The 21,687-nt window shown below is 35.4% G+C and overlaps 1 protein-coding gene and 1 non-coding gene across 2 annotated transcripts in view; both read left to right on the top strand.

Annotated features, from left to right (window-relative positions):
• Positions 1-12,635, top strand: part of ETNK1 (ethanolamine kinase 1) — a 59,466-nt gene extending 46,831 nt beyond the window's left edge. The window contains exons 6-8 of the mRNA XM_035028075.1: positions 373-533; positions 7,729-7,802; positions 8,135-12,635. Coding sequence (XP_034883966.1) covers positions 373-533; positions 7,729-7,802; positions 8,135-8,207 — 308 coding nt within the window. The 3' untranslated portion in view covers positions 8,208-12,635. The remainder of the gene's footprint in view (positions 1-372; positions 534-7,728; positions 7,803-8,134) is intronic.
• Positions 12,636-18,976: 6,341 nt separating this feature from the next.
• On the top strand, positions 18,977-19,110 carry LOC118025860. The gene has a single exon (XR_004683421.1). It is a non-coding gene; the product is annotated as a small nucleolar RNA SNORA70 (small nucleolar RNA).
• Positions 19,111-21,687: the final 2,577 nt, after the last annotated feature.

Here is a 21,687-nt window from a genome sequence, read left to right as displayed (position 1 = left end):
AAATGTATTGTGCTTTAGAATTTAAGTTGGAATACATTATGATTTTTTGGTTTATTTTAATAAATGCTATTAACATCTAGTTATTTTAGGATTTCTATAGGGATTTTTTTTTTTTTTAAGATTTTATTTATTTGACAGACACAGCGAGAGAGGGGACACAAGCAGGGGGAGTGGGAGAAGGAGAAGCAGGCTTCCCGCGGAGCAGGGAGCCTGATGCGGGGCTCCATCCCAGGACCCTGGGACCATGACCTGAGCTGAAGGCAGACGCTTAACAACTGAGCCACCCAGGCGCCCCGTCCTCGAGGGATTATTAAATACATAGAAGATAATGTGTTTCTAAAATCTTTAGTGTACTTTTTTTTTCCATTTCAGGTGTGAGTGATGTAGACTATAGTCTCTATCCAGACAGGCAACTACAGGGCCAGTGGCTGCGTTCTTACCTTGAAGCCTACAAAGAATTTAAGGGCTTTGGGACTGAAGTTACTGAAAAGGAGGTGGAAATACTCTTCATTCAGGTCAATCAGTTTGCATTGGTGAGTTTAAATATAAACAATGGAAGATTTTTTTTTTTGGTAAGATTCTTAATATAATTTTATTTTTTTTAAAGATTTTATTTATTTATTTGAGAGAGAGAGAATGACAGAGAGCACGAGAGGAAAGAGGGTCAGAGGGAGAAGCAGACTCCCCGCTGAGCAGGGAGCCCGATGTGGGACTCGATCCCGGGACTCCAGGATCATGACCTGAGCTGACTTAGGTCGGCTTTACCAACTTTACTTACTTAACCAACTGAGCCACCCAGACGCCCCATTGATTCTTAATATAATTTTAAAAAGCTTTTAAATTTTCATCATCTTATGAAACAGTTTCCCATTTTGAATTTTGTGCATTTTTGTTCAAAATAAGGACAAAACACTGTTGTTTACAATTCCTCTGTTGTAATTCTTTTGAGGACAGAGATTTTGTTTCATTCACTTACATATCCCTAACCTCTAGAAAAACAGTGCCTACCCACATGGTAAGTGCCCAGGAATAATTTAATGAATGGATTCTAGTTAGAGTTAGGGTTAATTGTGAAACAGTTCTTTACATTATATCTATTCTCTTTATGTTACAAAAAACATATAATAAAAACAGATTTATGGGAAATGAGGTTTTCCACAGTACGCTTAATCGTCACATCTTAAAATATTAGAAGTAGATTGGAAGAACCAGTAGAATTATGTTTTCATAACTTAACCAGTATTTTGTCTTGATCTTCTTTTGATAAGCAGTTATTTCCAGACCCACTCCTCTGTACTCTTAAGCACATTTGTTTTTTAAAAAATAGTTCATTTAAATTACCTTTTGAGAATGATGTGATGAATTAGAATGAGCTTTCAGCTAAGGTGTTACACAATTAAATTGAATACTAGTTTGAAGTTATTTTAGCTACTTATTTTTAGTTTTAATATAATTTGGTACAGTTGATATGGGGAATATTTGCAGTGTTGTCTTTACAAATAGACCCTGTTGATGGCTCATGGGTGTACTGTTTCCATTGTCTTAAGAGCAGCGTTTTCCCAGAGCCATTCAGAATACATCTCAAGTAAGAGGGTGTGCTGAAACTTGACTCATCTTCTGTTCTGGTATCTATTTTCAGTAGAACTGTTGACTAAATGGCATGCTCTCCAGCTGGTCCTAGGATGCCTGCTGTTTCTATATATTCTATTTAAGCATGATCTTAAAGTAGGGAATGTAGGGTTTTTTCTCACAAGGTCACTTAATGAGCTTTAGAATCACCCTAATACTTCTGTTTAGCCAGTTTCTATATTAACATGGGGAATATTATTGTTGCTATAATTTATATTTTTTATGCACCCATTCACATAAATTATTCCTAATGCATTGAGTTTATTAATTTCCACAAAAAGTCCACATACCTTATAAATTCTTAGTCAAACAGAACCACTATTTACTATTAGAGAGCTAACTTGGGTTCCTTGTAAACTTTTGATGGTAAAAATTCAACAAATTTGGATACTGTGGTTGTATTATATATACGTGGTACTAAAAAATAATTCTGGATTGATTATCAAGTTGTTTATAAATATCCGTTAATCAGATATCTAGTAATTATTATTACTTTGGGTCATGTAGATTGGAGGCTTAAAAGAAGAATAAAACAGTGCATTTCTTCAAAGTACTTATAATTAGGAAGGGCAAATAATAGTGTACAAAATACATCTTTTTGGGTAACATTTAACGCCCATCCCTATTTAAAATTCTTAGCAAATTAGAATTGGAGGGAAACTTACTTAACCTGATTTAAAAAATAACAGTATTTAACCTGATTTTTTAAAAAAGAATATATGAAATGTACAGCAAACATATTCATGAAATGTCACATGTTCAGGAGAAGGTCTTATAGAAAAAGAATTAGAGGATGGTTGAGACAAAGAACTTCAGTACCTTTTTAATAGTGCTCATTTAGCATGTCTTCAATTTACATAATCTTTAGTTTTCATATAATCATTACACAGTAGGTTTATGCTCTGAGATTCTCATACCAGTTTCCAGTTTTTCCCCATTAAGAAACCATTGAGAACCAGTTATGAAGCCAAGTTTCGTTTGAATTCCTCCTCTTATTTAAATTGTGCTGGAATCCTCTCTCTTGAGGTGGGTTACTTTCTTGCATCAGGGCCTCTTTTGCTATCTTCAGAATAGAAAGAATATAGCAAAATTTAGATGAATGCTCATATTTGGCTTCAGCCCCTCTTACTGAGATTACTAATTTTCCTGAGATTTGATGTATCTGCCTTTCTTTTTCAAGATTGTTTTTGTAGGTTTTTTTAAGCCAGTTTATGTAATTCTCTTACCAACTCTTAATTTCATCCCACAGTCATTTAGTAAATGTCTGTCACAGTCTCAAGTGTTTGAATGAATAAATAATTGGGAAGGTAGGGGGAAATAAAAGCAAACCCTCAATCTTTTTTCTTTATCATCTTTCATGAATTCTTCAGACCACTGCAGTCTTGTCTTCTGCTCTCACTATTTAAAAAAAAAAAAAAAGTTCATGTCAGGGTATGACATAATTACTAAGTCCAGTTTAGACTTTATCTTTTTTTTTTAAACTTTGTCTTTATCTTACTTGCTCTGCCCATATCATTTAACAGTATTTACCATTGATTTTTAGAATTTTCTCTTTCATTGCCTTTTGTGATAACCATTCTTCCTTGGTTCTCCTCATTTGTGTTTTCCTACTCAGTTTCCTTCCTTGACTCTTTTTTTTCTTCCTCTTTTCCCAATCTTTTTATAATACTGGTGTTCCCTAGTGTCCTGAATTTGGGCTCTACCCTCTCCTTTCACTTTATATACTTTCATTGGGTGATCTAATTCCAAGACTTTTTTTTTTTTAAGATTTTTTTTTTTTATTCATTTGAGAGAGAGCGAGTGAGGGCAGGAGCAGGGGGAGGGTCATTGGGAGAGGAAGAAGCAGACTTCCCGTTAAGCAGGGAGCCTGACTTGGAGCTCGATCCCAGCACCCTGAGATCATGACCTGAGTCGAAGGCAGATGCTTAACCGACTGAGCCACCCAGGTGCCCCTAATTCCATGACTTTTACTGTCCTTTCTGTTAATGATCCCAAGTTGAATTGCTTTCCTGTGCCAGTCTCTCGATTAGTATCTGTCTCTATCTGGTGTTCCTCTTGTAATTGAGCACAGTATGTCCAAACTTGAATTTTATTTCATGCACCCTGTCCTCTGTCCCATTATTTATTCTTTATTCTGTCTTGGTTTAATTAAAATATCATCTGAATTCTGTTTTCTGAAACCAGGAAAGAAGGAATTTTCTTTTATGTCTTGAGTTCCTCTTCATTCTCACATTTTCTCTATTTCCAAGTTCTGTTACTCCCAGTTCCTAAGATTCTCTCAGTTCTAACCCTTTCTCCTTAATTGTATGATCTTTGACTGAGCTCTTAATCTCTCACCTCTGTTAGCCTTTGCCGATCTCTGCCTCCAGGTTTTTTCTGTCTCTATTTCATCCTTTACATTTAAAAAGTTATCTTTTTAATAACTAGATCTAATTCATGAATCTAATTTTATCACGTTCATACTTTATGGTTTCCTGTGACCTATAGAGTGAAATCCAAATGATAACATTCTTCACATTCTTATTTCCCATTTTCCACCTCCCATTTCTGCTCTAGCAGAGTCATCTTGTTTTCTCACAATCCATGATGTTTGAAGCCTATATGCTTTTTTATAGTTATTTCTTCCTACTTAGACTGCCCTTTTCCCTGCATCCTCTGACAAGTTCTTCTTGTTCCATTTGGACATATCTTAAATACTGTTTCCTCCTTTGGGACTCTTCCTTCCTTGATCACTTGTCACGAAGAGAGCATATACATTATAAAACTGAAAACTGATTTGATAAGTGGAGAAAAGAGGGTTTTTTAAGGCAGGTTGGAAAGGGGCAGAAGGGGAGAGGGAGAGAATCCCAGGTAGACTCCACTACTAGTGAGCATGGAACCTGACTGACGCAGGGCTCCATCCCTGACCCTGAGATTATGACCTGAGCCAAGTGGGATGCTCAACTGACTTAGCCACCCAGGTGCCCTGGAAAATGGCTGGTTAAATGTTTGTTTATTGCTGAGGGCATGAGCAGACTTGTAAATATTAAAAGACTTCACGTGTCATTGTTTACTGTAACTAATATTAAGATGGTAAACAAAAGTAGGTATTTGTATAAAATCAACTAGAGTATACATAATGGGTTTTTTAAGCTGTTCAGTCTTTAGACACATTATTTTCAGACTTTGGATTATTTCTAAGTGAAATCTTAGAGTTTTTAGGGGTTTTTCAGAAAGGATGCATTTTAGTTATTTGTTCATCCTATAAAGCCTTGAATTTTTCTTTGCAACAGAGATAAGTAGCCTAGAAATTAAAATGCCCTTTGATAGACTTACATATCTATAAATTCCAAATCTGAAAGAAATAGGTAAATCACACAGAACATTACATTATTTTATTTGGACTTAAATATTCTCTTTGCCATTTTGGGGAATACAGATGATGAATGGACTCTTTCCTGCATTTCCTTTTCATCCATTTAAGACTCTAATTTTACATATAAATTTTTCATTTTTCACCCTGTAAAAGGTGTTACCTGCCAAAATGAGATTTTTGTAAAGTTTTATGTATAATTGTTCTCTAGTGTAGAATCATTTATTTATATGAATGAATGCTGCCTGAGGTGGAGGGAAGAGCTGGTTTGATGTTATTTTTAGGTGTAGAATTTCCCATTTTCAGTCTTTCCTACTTACAGAATTAGCCTAATAGGAAGAGATTACAGTAGCATCCACAGATGATTTTTATATCACTTAAAATATACCTAGGTGATTTAGACTAGTGGATCTCAAACTTTTTGGTTTCAGGATTCCCCCTTTACACTTCAAGATTTTTTTTTAAGACCTCTATGAGCTTTTGTTTGTTTAGGTTAATTGTCAAGATTTATCATATTGAAAATTAAAACAAATTCAAAATATTAAGTAAATATTTTTTAAAATAATAAACTTATAGGGGTGCCTGGGTGGCACAGTCCGTTAAGCATTTGACTCTTGGTTTTGGTTCAGGTTGTGATATCAGGGTTGTGGGATTGAGCCCTGCATTGGGCTCTGTGCTCAGCATGGAATCTACTTGAGATTCTCTCTGCCCTCTCTCTTTACCCCTCTTGCTTGTTCCCCCCCGCTGAAATAAATGAGGTAACTATTTTCCAAAACAAGAACAATTAGAAGAATGGCATTATTTAAACTTTTGCAAATCTCTGTAATATCTGGCTTAATAAAAGCTAGATTCTTTTTTTTTTTTTTTTAAAGATTTTATTTATTTGACAGAGAGAGACACAGCGAGAGAGGGAACACAAGCAGGGGGAGTGGGAGAGGGAGAAGCAGGCTCCCCGCAGAGCAGGGAGCCCGAAGCGGGACTCGATCCCAGGACCCTGGGATCATGACCTGAGCCGAAGGCAGTCGCTTAACCAACTGAGCCACCCAGGCGCCTAAAAGCTAGATTCTTATATCTACTTTTGCATTTCATCTGTTGCAATATATTGGTTTGGTTAAAGTATATAAGGAAAGTTCTGTTTCACACATGTGTTTTTGGAAGAGATGAATATCACATCTTCAATTTACAGATGGGGAAACAAAGGTACAGATGGGTTAATTAAATTGCTCAAAGCCATACAGCTAGTAATTTTTGCAGTTTGACTCCAGAGCTCAGCTTTTTTTTTCCCTAAGTTAACCATTAGGTTTCATGTACATGTACTTTAGGTGTTTACTCTTTACAACATTGTTTATTCTTTCTGTATTTGATAGGAAGTTATATATTCTGATAAGTGATTTTTTGAGGAAGTTAAAAACAAAATGCAGTAGTAATTTTTAAATAGATATTTTTATAGCAACATACTCTAAAGAGATCTTTAGAGGGTAAAATTTTTTTTTATATGTATAATTTCCATTAATCTTTAAAACAATCCTGTGGGGAATACAGAATGGCTAATAGATTCTCATCTTTTTTTTTTTTTTAAAGATTTTATTTATTTATTTGACAGAGACACAATGAGAGAGGGAACACCAGGAGGGGGAGTGGGAAAGGGAGAAGCAGGCTTCCTGCAGAGCAGGGAGCCCGATGCAGGGTTTGATCCCAGGACCCTGAGATCACGACCTGAGCCGAAGGCACATGCTTAACAGACTGAGCCACCCTGGCGCCCCTAGTTTCTCATCTTTTAAGTGGTGATTTGGACATTAAAAATTTGTGACTTATTGAAGGTTGCAAAAGGAGTTAGTGACAGGACCTGGACTTGAACCCTTACAGTTCTCAATTCAAATTAAGAATCCTTTCTCATACACCGTGTTGTTTTACCTACCAAATTGGGTTGTTTGGTTGTTTTAATACCAAGATCACAGCTATGGAGTAATTTTTTTAGATACCTTTTGTTGTTACTATAGGGAATTTAGCTGAAATAAGACCCTTTAAGACTTTTTTTTTCTAGTTGTAGTATTTCTAGTTGGAATAGACTACTTCGTGGGAAGTGAAGTTTTATGATTATCAGAATCTTAAAATATTTTTGTGTTTAACTGGAAATAGATTGTAAAGCACACACAAGTAGTTATTTTACAGTTCCTACACATTCATCTGTTTTTCTCTTAAAGTCTTAAGACCCATTTTTCTCTGACATAAGTAAAATCATGTTACTTTATGTTGTGGTTGGTTATGCAGAATTGTTGGGCCAATAAAAATTGTTTTCAGATGTTATGTCTAGAACATTTTTCATATTTAAATATATCTTTTGTTTTTGAGATTTGGACTTACTTTTTTGTTTATATTTTTATGTCAAAAAACAAAGTCTTTTGGTAATTATGTATTTTATAGGAAAGCCTGTTAGCAATTATAACCAACATCTATTAGTGCTTATGCCGAACTCTGTCTCCACAAAGCAGTTACAGGAATTGGGCTCTTATGTTTTAAGCAGTTATAATATATTCTAACCTCTTTTGGTGTGGACAGAAGTGATCGGTAGCCATCCAGGTAACTGCACACTTTAGTATTACCTGTGTTTTAAATATTTTATATAAAAACATCAAGACAGTAGTTCTGCATGCAGTTGGTGAAAAGGGGAAATATTAATTATTTGACAATTGTTTTATAGAGAAATATATTATCATAATTCTTGATTTTCCTTCTCTCCTTTTTAGGCTTCTCATTTCTTTTGGGGATTGTGGGCTTTGATTCAAGCCAAATACTCCACTATTGATTTTGATTTCCTTGGGTAAGTTTAATTGTACTATAATGCATACATTTGTTCTTCCTTTTTTTTCTCTTTTGATGTACACGTAGAACCCATAGGGTACACTGTAGTTATTATTTTTAGTCAAATGTTATAAGGGTTGCATACATTTAAATAATTGGTCTGTAAGGAAATCCTGGTATCATCTGTTAAATACTGTATTAGGAAAGTGTCCAGTAGGTGGTGCAATAAACTAAAAATATGTCCTTTGAAAAATCCTAAAACTTTAAAAAAAAAAAGTTTAGAAGGGTGGGTGGAAAATGAAGGAAGGATTTTTTCATTTTTTATTAATTCTGTTATTCATTTCTCACTAGGTATGCAATTGTTCGTTTTAACCAATACTTTAAAATGAAGCCTGAAGTTACTGCATTAAAAGTGCCTGAGTAAAGAAGAGATTTGATTATTCTCAAGTAGCTGAACAATGCTTGTGTATCTTTTCTTAAGAAATTTTGAAAAGCCAGTATTTGTTAAAATTCTGTTGTTTAATTTGGTTATCTTGCTTTACAAATTATGCCTCTAAACAACCAATCTATTTTTTAAATAGACTGAATGATGTCAAGAAGTATACCTTACTGCTATCAGTATGTGGTGGATTAGAAGTTTGTTAAATCTGCAGAAAGGTATAAATATGTCAGTTTAATCCTTTCTTTGATAATTTAATCTATGTTATATGTGAATTATTTATTATAAATTTAACATAATTCTGTGACTGCTTTCATCTGTTTCATCTGTTGGTTGAGTGTAAGCAATGAAAATGTTCCTGAGAAAATTTTTTTAAAGTTTTACTTTAATAATATTAATTTTAGCAAAAAATCTAGGTGTTCAGTGTAACCTTTTTATCTTGATACACTATAAGAAATATGAATCATTCACTCTTGAAATGCCAGATACTGGTATAGATAGCTTAGGGTGTTCATAGAAAAGTATCTGTGTATGAGGGTAAACTACATTTACTGTCTACATTTAGTGGTACATCTTTTTGAATTGAATATTGGAAAGTGTTTTTCTCGGGGGTGGGGATATATCTTAAAATTAAATTCTCCTTTCCATACATAGTCTGGCAGTATAAATATTAATATTTACCTATAATCCTGGAATAGATATACAATTTTATGTTACCAAAATCTGCATTAAATAATGTTTTCACATACTAAATATGGTCATTTAAGTTGCTAGTTTGTTCTTAAAATTTGATAATATCACATTTTTTTAAACCAAAAATTTTGTTTTACTTATTGAAATATTCTGTGTTTTTGTCTGTTTAGCTAGTAGAACAAATGCTAATTTTTGAAACAAAGAATGATTATCATACTTGGGAACAAGAAAATAGCATTTAGATAGATTCTTTTTTACCTTTCAAGATTCATTCCTTAAGACTTCGTTTCATGTTTTAGTTTGGCTCCATGTCTTTAGAGTGATAGCAAATGATTACGTGATGTATGTAGGTTCAGAGAAATAAATTAAAAGCAGTTAAAAGAAATAAGGAACATTTAGGACATTGATCTGATACACTTAAAATCTAAGAAAATGTGAATTAAACAGGAATATTCATGGTAGGGGGGCTTCTGTTCTAGTTTCTCTTGATTTTGTTTGTGTATTTTTTATTTTGTTTGGGAATGAAAGGGTGGCAGTTGAAGGAAGTTAGATCTTTGCAATAAGTAGGCTTCATGTTTTGAAGACTGCTTGCTGCTTTGTGGAGTTGAGCAGTCATGGTTAACTTTACTTAGAAAATTAGTCTGACAAGCTTTGCACTTTGGTCACATAAGTGCCCATGTACAAAGTTGACTTAATGAATCTGCATATTCAGAATATGCAACTACAAATATATCCTCTGAGAAATCTTCTGGGGAGTTTGATGTATTATTCCAAGTGACTTATATTCTCAGATAAGTGCTTTAAAATACTTGGATTATCTCAAGATGTTTAAAGCTAATAAAGTAAGTAGAAACACTTAAAGGCCATTTTAAATGGTAAATTCTAGTTACATAAATAGAATCTTAAAATCTGCTTGTGTCTGTAACAGTGTTAGACTAAGATTTGTTTTCTACCTCCCCAATGTTACAAATGTTCACTTCTGTTTTTATAAACCATATTACTCTAGTATCAATAGAATTTTACCTAATTGACTGAATGGAACCAATTAAACAATTAATAGCTTTTTACATAATGTTAGAGTGAGCTTGAAGAATTGTTTTTGATGGAATTTTCATCTGTGGTTGGAACATTTTCTTAGGACAATGAATAATATGTAATAGCCTTGATTTTTTTTTTTTTTCTTTCTAACTTTACTTAAAGTGCAACAGTATATATCTTGGAGAACTATGGGAGGAGAGAAGATCAGTTTTCTACCTTACTCCATATTCTTCCAACTACTTTGAGTAGAGATTCACTGAGCCTTTGCTGGTAGATTGTGCATAGCTGCTAGCTGTGATACTCAGAGAGGTTCATATAGAACTGAATGTAAAGGTGAAGAAAGGCTCTCACTTCAGCCCTAGGAGTATGCAGTGGACGTGGAAACAAAATGAGACATTTAAGATATTTTCCCCACTCTGTGGCTAGATTTTGGGTGTCATGATGCTCCCACATCCTGTACAGGTTTTTGGGATCATGCTGCAGACTAAGAGGATTCAAAATTGCTTCCCTTTTTATTAACCATTTAAAGGATTCTAAAGGAAAAACATCCCTCTAAAATTTGTCCTTTGGCTTGCTGAGATAGTCTGTTGCCTTTTTATGTTAAGCTAAGGAACTTGAATGCCTTACCTAATAACTCAGCTGGTAGTAAGTTCATTTTGTAAATAGCGAAAATGGTTGTTAGAGAAGTGGCATTCATGTATACTCATTGTTGTTAGTCAATAGACCATAGTGGCCTGGATGCTTTAACAAGCAAAATTCCACATTTTTTCCTTTTGTTCCTTACATACTTGTATGATCTTACCTGACCAGTAATACATATATATATATATATTTTTTTTCCCTCTTGACCCCATGCTACCACCTGATTTTCTGGAAATCAGAGAGATGTGGTAGTAAATAATACTGTTCACATGGTCATTTGAGATCAACATGAGCACAAAACTCAACTAGGTCTGCCTGGAATGTATATAAAATGGTGTAAATAAAAATTTGTAAATTAGTGTGAATTGTATCTTGCATATGAGATTGTGTATTGTTTTGCTTTCTCTTTTGTAGTTTTTTTTTTTTTTTTTTTTTGTAAGCAAATGATTCAGCTCTTTGGTTTTAGACTGGAAATAGCCAAAAGTTCCGGCTGCACAGTGGGATAACAAGAGGAACTGGAAAAATAGGGTTTATCAGTTTTTGTTAATGTCAGTACTTATTTATTTAGCCTCTCAGTGCCTAATATGACTTCTCTTCATTCTTTAGTTGGCCATTAGTTTTTGTGAGATTAGGTTCCTATAAGCAGTAAATTAATACACTGCTAGAGCTCCTTTCTTTGAGTCATGATTCTAAGCTAAAGCAAATTAAAAACATAATGTGATGATTGCAGACTGAAGTATTAGCCTTTCCTATTTTCAAGGTTGTTAACTTTTTTCCTACAAAGAAGAAAAAACCTTGAAATTTTACATGTCTCTGTGTGAATCTAAATCCCATATATATGAGATATGGTAATAGCTCTTGGTTCAACTTAAGCATATCTCATTTGGCTTCTCTAAATATGAAGTTGTTCATTAGGGGATTGTAAAAGAAAAGACGTAAGTCATGAGTAATCTTTTAATGACTGCTATTTTCATTTTTGCTGAACTACAAATATTTATTTCAGCTTATAAATATGTTACTGAGCTTCCAGATTTAAAGGAAAAAATTCCCCCAAGCACTCTCAATTAAAAATTAAAAACCTTCACTTTATATAGATTTTCCTTTTTTATATTACACAAAGATTTCTGTATCATTTTTAATTCCTTCATAATAAGAATGAGAATACTATCAGTTTGATTTTCTGCTTTAAATTGCTTTTAATAAGCATTTTAGATGCATTCCAAAGTGATAGAGACTTAAGCTTCTAATATTAATCAGTCATTCAGTTGATAGACAAAGTTACCAATGCTTTATGCTAGGAGGAGAGTTTTGTTATTGGCAGCAGCTTAAACTACTTTCCTCAAAAGGCAAACACAAGTAATTATTATGCACAAAGGAAATGAATTATAAGTATGTGGTAAAGCAGCTTTCTCTTTATTTCAAAATTGATGTGCTCTGATTTTTCTTCCTTAGTTCATTAGATTTAGAATGTCCTTTGACTGGAAACTTAGTTACATATTAAAGCAATCTGTTTGGCTCTTCTTTCTTTCTTTTTTTTTTTTTAAAAGATGTTAGTTATATTGAACCACCTTTTTTTCCCAGTTATATATCGCTTGTGTGATTACAGTGTTATGTCTTGGGTTTGATGTTTTTGGACAGAAAAGCGTATCAGTTATTTTAAATGATATTTTTTCCCCCCATCTTTGAAGCTTAGTCTATAAATGTGTTTATATAAAAGAAAATGCTGGGGTTTGCATTACTTGAATACTTGAAAACTGAAATTAGTAAGGTATTTTACATAATGAATTAGATTTTTCTTTTTTTTTTTGAATTAGATTTTTCTGAATACAGTTTTTAAACAAACAACTTTCATTTCTGGATCATAATTTGAAATAGAAGGTTTCAACTCTTTGAATGGGAAAAAATGACAGGCTTATAGAAAAGTACCCTTTTGTGATTCAGGCATCCCAAATTCAACTTTTTTGTAGGTTTCTGTCCTAAAACCTGCTTTCTCTTTTCTCCTGTACTTAATGCACTTACTATGCTATAGATGTTATCAAACAGCAGGTTAAAATAAAATCTCTGTTCATTATGAATCTTTCAGCTTTTCTAGTTATGAAAAATTGCTCTGTAAAATACTCTTAATCCCTAAATATAGGCATATTTTTGTTTACATCTTACCCATTAATGGTATAAATACCATTAATCATTTTAACAAAACACAAGATGTTTATAAAAATTGAAAACATTACATGTTGTATTTCAACTAGTTAGTGAAGGGTAAGAAGAAGCTGGCTGATTTGAATTGTTTCATTAGTTAAATTTCAAAACTCTTTAATAAAGGAATTTTCAGAGATAGGTTGAGACCCAGTAGTATCCATTAAACTAGCTTTTATGACCTGGAGAAAATGCCCAAAAAGCAGTAGAGGAGACGAGAAGATTTACTTGCCATGGTGTGGTGTGCTACTACTTCAATTTAGGTAGTGACACACTGAAATTTTTATTGTCCAGTAATCTGAAGAAATTCCCTGTTGTTTATATGTACTAAACTAACTATAAATTGGTGGAATCTGCTAAGAGGAAACTTTTTAACTGTACTGTATTGAGGAACCTTTTTACAGCTGGGTGAAGTTTCCATGATACGAAGTATTTGAATTTTAAAATATACTGTTATCCTAAGAAATAAGACATGGCATTATTCCATGTTCTCAAGTGATAATTTCCTTATTGAGTTTCAGAAGAAAAAAACAAAATGAGTAATTGTCACTGCGTTAGCTGTATGTTGAATTGGAAAATTGTGGCATAAAGCTTAAATTTGTGTTTATCAAATGTGAACCATAGTAGTATAATGCTGCTTTGTATATACTGTAAGTGCTACACATAGTCTCAGCACTGAAATGTATTGATACCTCTCAAATGAATGCAAATTTTGATGTAGGTGTTTTGATATGCCTCAGAAAGTATCTGAGTGTCTGAGAACTTGTTAATGGAGATACTTCCTGTTTTTCGTTGCATATTTTCATGTTTAAAATCTAATTTTTACATTTTTACTACTGTTAATTTAAGTGTAAAATTTGTTCTGTGGATGAAAATGAGGTTGCCAGTGAAGAAAACTAAAACAGCCTCATTCATGTAACTGCTTAGTAAAAATACATTTTTGCTGTATGTTCATAAACTTTTAATGAAGTTGTTTGTATTTCTGTTTGAATATAAGTGATGTTTAGGCTTTATTTCTGTTTAATAAGGCCTTTCACCATTGATTAAATGAAGGAATGTATCTTTTTGAAGAGATTTATATTCTGTAAATAAAAATTGGTTGTAACAATAAAGTTGGGTTCTAACTGCAGTGTACCATAAATCTTGTTGTTATTTCAACTTATTTTGGTGGTTTTTCTCTTTTGAGGGGGCAGAAAACAAGACTTTTCAAAGTGTATAACTATGTCTTTGAAGTGATTATTATTTTTTTATTAACATACATTATTTGTTTCAGGGGTACAGGTCTGTGATTCATCAGTCTTACTCAATTCACAGTGCTCACCATATAGTACATACCCTCCCCAATGTCTATCACCCAGCCACCCCCTCCCTCCCACCCCCCTCCACTCCAGCAACCCTCAGTTTGTTTCCTGAGATTAAGAGTCTCTTATGGTTTGTCTCCCTGTCTGGTTTCGTCTTGTTTCCTTTTTCCCTCCCTTCCCCTATGATCCTCTGTCTTGTTTCTCAAATTCCTCATATCATTGAGATCATATGATAACTTGTCTTTCTCTGATTGACTTATTTCACTTAGCATAATACCCTCTAGTTCCATCCGTATCCATTCCCACCAACAGTGTAGGAGGGTTCCCCTTTCCCGCATCCTTGCCAACATCTGTCTTTTCCTGACTTGTTAATTTTAGCCATTCCGACTGGGGTGAGGTGGTATCCCATTGAGGTTTTGAGTTGGAATTCCCTGATGCCGAGCGATGTTGAGCACTTTTTCATGTGTCTATTGGCCATTCGGATGTCTTTGGAAAAATGTCAGTTCATGTCTTCTGCCCATTTCTTGATTGGATCATTTGTTTTTTGGGTGTTGAGTTTGATAAGTTCTTTAGATTTTGGATACTAGCCCTTTATCTGATATATCATTTGCAAATATCTTCTCCCATTCTGTTGGTTGTCTTTTGGTTTTGTTGACTTGTTTCTTTTGCTGTGCAAAAGCTTTTTATCTTGATGAAGTCTCAATAGTTCATTTTTGCCCTTGCTTAAGCCCCTTGCCTTTGGCGATGTTTCTAGGAAGAAGTTGCTGCAGCTGAGGTCGAAGAGGTTGCTGCCTGTGTTCTCCTTTAGGATTTTGATGGGCTCCTGTCTCACATTTAGGTCTTTAACCATTTGGAGTCTATATTTGTGTGTGGTGTAAGGAAATGGTCCAGTTTCATTCTTCTGCATGTGGCTATCCAATTTTCCCAACACCATTTGTTGAAGAGACTGTCTTTTTTCCATTGGTCATTCTTTCCTGTGAAGTGATTATTTAAATCTATAATTCTCTGGTTTTATATAGTGTTAAAAAGTTTTGAAAAAAGTTTGCAGTCAGAAACTTATTTGAGATGAGAGTGGAATATTATGTAACTCAGTAAACAAATTCTATTTATTTAGTTTAAAAATTCATTATTCTTCTAACCACTGTACTTTGTATATTCACTGTGATTAGGGCCAAAAACAGATAAACTCTCCGGGATTTAGCATCTTAGTCTAGGCAGGGAGTATCCATTCAATCAGCATTTATTAAGTTTTAATTATCAGGTAATGTGATAGATGGTGGAGATACAAAGATATAATCTCTACCATCAGATAATCATGAAGATTAATTCTCCATAACAAAAATAGCTCTGTGTGTGTGTGTGTGTGGGTGTGTGTGACAAAATGTTTTCCAATTTAGGTTTATCTAGTGTTCTCTAGATAAATTTCTATTAGAATGAGGTTATGTGTCGCCAGCCGAAATACTACAAAAGTGTTGTGTCTTTATGAGGGTATCACATCTGAGGAACTCATTGTTGATGTTGATTTTGATCACTTGGTCAAAGTATTGTTCTGCGTCTTCACCTTGTAGTGTTTATTTTTCCCCTTATGGGGAAATAAGCAATCTCTGGAGAGAGAGAAACTTTTAAGATTAAGTATCTTGCTTGTCAAACATCCCATTTCCCTCCCCTGACTTAGCAACACTTGATAGTTGTCTAAACCAATCTTTATGATGGCTGCAAAATATCATTTTTCAGTTCTGTTACATGATACACATATATCAGCATTTTATTGTAAGGAATCCTCTGTATGTGTGTGTATCTATATCATCTACCATTCATGTGACCGTATTTTAAGTATAGACTTTTAGGCTTCTAGTTTATTTAGTGGATTATAATCTGTTACTGTACTTATTTACATTGATGTTAAAATGTCTGAGATTTGGCTTGGGGGAGCCCCATCAGATCTGGCTCCTTCTGATGTACCAGAACATGTTTTGAGCACTTTATTACTTTATAGTAAAATAAGATGCTCCAGACTAATTTTGGAACCTTCCAGAGCCTTGGAATCAGCCATTTTTCCAAGGAACTTTTTTTTTTTGAAAATGGTATTTAGAAACTTAAATCTGAGAACTAGGTAAGCTCATTAGTTCTGGGATATCACATCCTAGGCCCTTTTAGCTGGCAGAGCAAGGAAACATTTATATGTAATATATTTTAGAAATTGTGAGTACATACACTTCAGTTTGCCTCTCCCATTTCGTATTTTTTTCTCCCTTTACTCTGATGATACATATTTTGTTAAGAATACTATAGAATTAATGTGCCCTTTTCATTCATTGTATTACATGAGGTATGAAATGTTAATATGTTTTACTAGTGATTTTAACCTTAGTCATTTGATTAAAGTGGTGTCTGCCAAGTTTCTCCCCATCTTTTTTTTTTTTTTAAAGATTTTATTTATTAGTGTGCCCTCGAGCTCTAGCACGGGGAGAGGGGAGGGAGCAGAGGGAGGAGAAGCAGACTCCCCGCTGAGCAGGGAGCTGTATGGGGGCTCATCTCAGGACCCTGGGATCATGACCTTAGCTGAAGGCAGACGCTTAACTGACTGAGCCACCCAGGCGCCCCTCCATTTGATTATTTTTAAAGTTTCTATTTCTTTCCTGAGCTTCCCTATTGATCATGCGCAGAGTCATCTTTATGTCTTTGAGTATAGCTGTAATAGCAGCTTTAAAATCCTCGTCCACTGATTTCAACAACTGAGTCATCTCAGGGACTATCTGTTGTTTAGGTTTCTTTTGAGTGTGGCTCATATTTTCTTGTTTCTTTGTATGTCTAGTAGTTTTGATTTGTATCCTGGACATTGTGATTGACATGGTGTAGAGACTCTTGATTCTATTATGATCCTCTGAGAAGTATTGATTTTCTTTGTTTTAGCAGGCAGTATAACTTTGGTAAGAGGCAGCTAAAATTTTCAGGCTTTTTTTTAGCTTTAGCTCGCCTGCTTGGAGTATGCCCCACGCATGCATTATTTCAGAGGTCAGAGATTTGGGCAGAGTAGATGTATGCAGATTTTAGTGCCATCTCTCTCTGGGTCTTTTTGAAATATCTTTTCATACTTTCCAGCTGGTGAGGTTGTTTTGAACTCTGTCCTCTTGTTCTTCAGGTAAGACTGCAGGTTTTCTGAGTTTTAGTGACACCACAAACCTCTAACTTGTGGCTTGCCCTCAGGCATAATGTTAGTAAAATGGGAAACTCCATCTCATTCTCTTTTATCTAAGTGTAAATTCTGCTCTAGCTCTAGTTTCTTTTTGCTCTTGGTTGCTCTCTAGTGCTTTTAGGTAGCTTTATATATTATATCACAGTTTATGATTATCTATGGGAACCCTGGTCCAATAGGAGTTATTCCTCCGTCATTCAATGCAGAACCTTTTTATCTTAGCTTTTTTAGTTGGGAATATAATTGAGACCTTAAATTGGTATGAGTGTTAAAGGTTTTGAAATTTTCTCTAAATACTTTTTTCAACCAAATACTATATATTCTAACTTGCAGTGTTTTAATTACTATTTTTTAGGAATTGCATAATTTGTTCCTTCTTACCCAAGAGTTGTTTAATAGAAAGTTGTTTAATTTCTAGGTGGAAGGACCTTTCTAATTTTTGGTTTTGTTCTTAATATCTTGATTTATTTCAAGTGTTTGTAATATTTCTACCTGATGGAAATTATTGATGTTTTGACTTAATATATGGTCCAATTTTGGGAATGTGTCATGTATTTTTGAGAAGAAGGTGTATTCTCTCTTGTCAGGATGTGGTGTTACACACACAAACACAGTCTATCCTCACTGTTCATGGATTCCATATTTTTTTTTTAAAGATTTTATTTATTTGAGAGAGAGAATGAGAGAGAGCATGAGAGGGGGGAGGGTCAGAGGGAGAAGCAGACTCCCCGCCGAGCAGGGAGCCTGATGCGGGACTCGATCCTGGGACTCCAGGATCATGACCTGAGCCGAAGGCAGTCGCTTAACCAACTGAGCCACCCAGGCCCCCCATGGATTCCATATTTATGAATTTGCTTATTTGCTGAAATTTATTTGTAACCCCAAAGTCAGTTCTTGGGGCTCTTTTGTGGTCATTTGCAGACATGCACATGTGCAGAATGATGAAAAATTTGTGTGTCTGACATGCACATTCCCAGCTGAGGTTGAACAAGCTGACACTCTGCCTTCTTGTTTCAGCTCATACTGTAAACATAAATATCCTTTTCACCATATATTTAGTGCCACGTATTTCACATTTTTGTGCTTTTTGCATGAGTGGGGGGAGGGGCAGAGGGAGAAGCAGACTCCTGGCAGGGCCCAGAGCGGGTGGGGGGGGTGGGGTGGGGTGGGGGGGTGGGGTTGGAGGGTCGGGGGGGGTTAGGGGGGTGGGTACCAGGACCTGGAGATCATGACCTGAGCCAGAGTCAGATGCCCAACAGAATGAGCCACCCAGGTGCCCCCTCCCTGAGTAGATTTAATGTTCCTTGACGTGAGCTTTCCTTATAACATGGTGCTAGGTACATAATGGGACCTCACTTTGTTAAATGAATGAATCAAAGTATTAGGAAATATTTCCAATCAAGCAGAAAATAAGACTGTATTTGATCTTGGAGAGAGAGAAGCCCTGGAAATGACTGGCTGGAATAACTTTTCCTGAACTGACATGACACCTGAAAAGCTACTTCACTGGGGAAGCTGTACTTAACTATTTTGGAAATTAGAGATCCTTTTTTTTTTACATATACTTCTGCACAATTTGGTTTTATTTAGTTGAGCCAAAATTTACAGAAGTATGTAGATACTTTGCTAACTGTCACTGATTTCCTAGAGGTGCCCAGAATACAGTGTTCTAAGAACCTACCACTCTTCTGCAGCCAATTAAGCCGACTGTGCTCTTTGTCCATGGGGGCCCAGTGTGCCATGGCTGCAAACAGTAGCCTCCTTGGTAGTGTATGCAGCCTGTTGATTGTATGGGTTGCCCTAAGGGACCTTGGAGACAGCCCTTTCCAGTGGATATTGAGGTCTGACCTCATACTATCTCCAATCTAGGCTGCAGACAGGTATGCGGGGTGCCTTTGGAAAGCCCCAGGGCACAGTAGCCAGGGTCCACATTGGCCAAGTCATCATGTCCATCCGTACCAAGCTGCAGAACAAGGAGAATTTGATTGAGGCCCTACGCAGGGCGAAGTTCAAGTTCCCTGGCCGCCAGAAGATCCACATCTCCAAGAAGTGGGGCTTTACTAAGTTTAATGCGGATGAATTTGAAGACATGGTGGCTGAAAAGTGGCTTATCCCAGATGGCTCTGGGGTCAAATACATCCCTAATCGTGGCCCCTTGGACAAATGGAGGGCTCTGCACTCATGAGAACCTCGGCACTGCCCCCTTTCTATTCATGCCCACCAATAAAACCTACTTCCTGTCAAAAAAAAAAAAAAAAAAGAACCTACCACACTAGCAACTTTTCAATACCCACCAGAGTATATTTTTAAAAAATGTATGTTTATAATTGAGACAAGCAGTAAAAGATTTTTTTCCTTTACATGAGTTCAGTCAAAATCTGTAGTTGTTATTCTCATAATACTATGTAAATACTTTTATTCACAATAAAACCCAAGGCAAGCATCACTGACTTTATTTTTTAAAGTGGCCATCATTAATAATTCATTATGCAGGGAACAACTTATTTTTCTCTAAAGATTTGGCAGTTGAGTTGGATTATGTCCTATGTTCCTTACCCAGGATATCACAAAAGAGGAATCAGCCTAAAACTACTCTTTGACATATCAGGGTTTTTTCTTTTTCTTTCTTTTTTTTTTTTTTACTGTATTATTTTAATTAAACACAAGATCGTGAAACAGACATCTTAGTTTCTAATGCAATTTCTCTAGTTGGTTTTCTCAACTATTTATATTGTGAATCTTAATAGTTGAAAATTTATTTGGTCTCTTATAAAAACATGTATTAATAATTAGTTGATAAAGGATTGCCATTTTAATCTCACCACATTTTAAGAATCTAACTCAAACTGTTCTCTTTTTTCCCAGTTTTGTAACACTTGGAAAGAATTTAAAATTTTATTGTGTTTCTAGCAGTTTTTTTTCACATGGAAGCAGAAGGCTGTGTAGGTGCTTTGTAAAAGGCTGTCTTAGTGACATCCCTAACAAGAACCCAAAGCAATCCTGTTAAAAAAGATTTCTGGAGTTCCAGCTTTTTTTTTAGATTTTATTTATTTATTTGAGAGAGAGAGAATGAGAGACAGCATGAGAGGGAGGAGGGGCAGAGGGAGAAGCAGACTCCCTGCCGAGCAGGGAGCCCGATGCGGGACTCAATCCCGGGACTCCAGGACCATGACCTGAGCCGAAGGCAGTCGCCCAACCAACTGAGCCACCCAGGCGTCCTGTGAGTTCCAGTTTTGACACATTCTAAAAAGAAAAGTAAGCAAGAAAGAAAATGTAACTGCTTGACCACATTTGCCAGTGAGTTTACTTCCTTGGCTAGAGGAGCAACTTTTTTTTTCTCTTATGTCAGCTGATACTGTGTTGACAACATCAGCCCAAATTATTTTGCAATAAAAAATGGAATCTAAGGGGGGTTGCTAATAACACTAGACTTTGTAATGGTTGAGTGGAAATTAGTCTCTGCTTTTCTTTTTCCTTGTTAACTCAGTATCTCATTGGAGACGTCCAGAAACTAGAGCTAAGTGGTGGGTAGTGGAAAGACCCTTTTCAGGTGACAGGAACTCCCAATAATGACCATGGGTTTTATGGGCTTCGTTTTCTCATTACAATAACCAAAACACCTTTGAAAGGATGTCATAAAAATTGGGACTCTCTCATATAATTTTGTCACTTTGCCATATCACTTTTTTTCCTTTGTTGCATTCTCTACTTAAAATTCCTATTCAGACGGTACGCGAGTTGACAATCCCACTTTATCAGAACACTGGCTACCACAAGGAAGTACCTTTGGAGCTCTCAAGTCAAGTCTTTGATCTGTGAAATATTATGTAGGTTCTTTTTTGAACAGGGGCCATTTTTACCTAGTTTTTGGATTGTTACACACTGAATGTATTGCCCCCAAATTGATGTGTTGTATGTAGTTCTAACCCCCAGTGTGGCTATATTTGGAGATGGAGCTTCTCAGGAAATAAGGTTAAATGAGCTCAGAAGGTGGAACCCTGATTTGATAGGATTAGTGTCCTTATAAGAAGAGACACTAGAGAGCTTATTCCCTCCCTCTCTAAGTGCACACGTGAAGAAAGGCCATGTGAGCACATAGCCTTTATAATCCAGGAAGAGAGTTCTTGGAAACCAAATCAAACGGCACCTTGATTATGGACTTCCAGCCTCTTGCTGAGAAAATAAGTGTCTATCATTTAAGCCACCCAGTCTATGGTATTTTGTTATGGCAGCCTGAGCCAACTAATACAGATGTTAGGAACATGGATTGTCTTAGAATTTTTCTATTGTAAGTATATAAGGGAAGGAGTGTGTGTGTGTGTGTGTGTGTGTGTGTGTGTGTGTGTTGCAGGTGGGGTTTAAGGGATGGGAGTATGTAAATATTAGCTGTTTTACAGGG

This window comes from Mirounga leonina, unplaced genomic scaffold (assembly GCF_011800145.1).
Source record: "Mirounga leonina isolate KUSES-001 unplaced genomic scaffold, KU_Mleo_1.0 Mir_201, whole genome shotgun sequence".
Classification (NCBI taxonomy): domain Eukaryota; kingdom Metazoa; phylum Chordata; class Mammalia; order Carnivora; family Phocidae; genus Mirounga; species Mirounga leonina.
The sequence above is the reverse complement of the archived record's forward strand: the minus strand, read 5'-3'. Positions and strand labels throughout refer to the sequence as shown.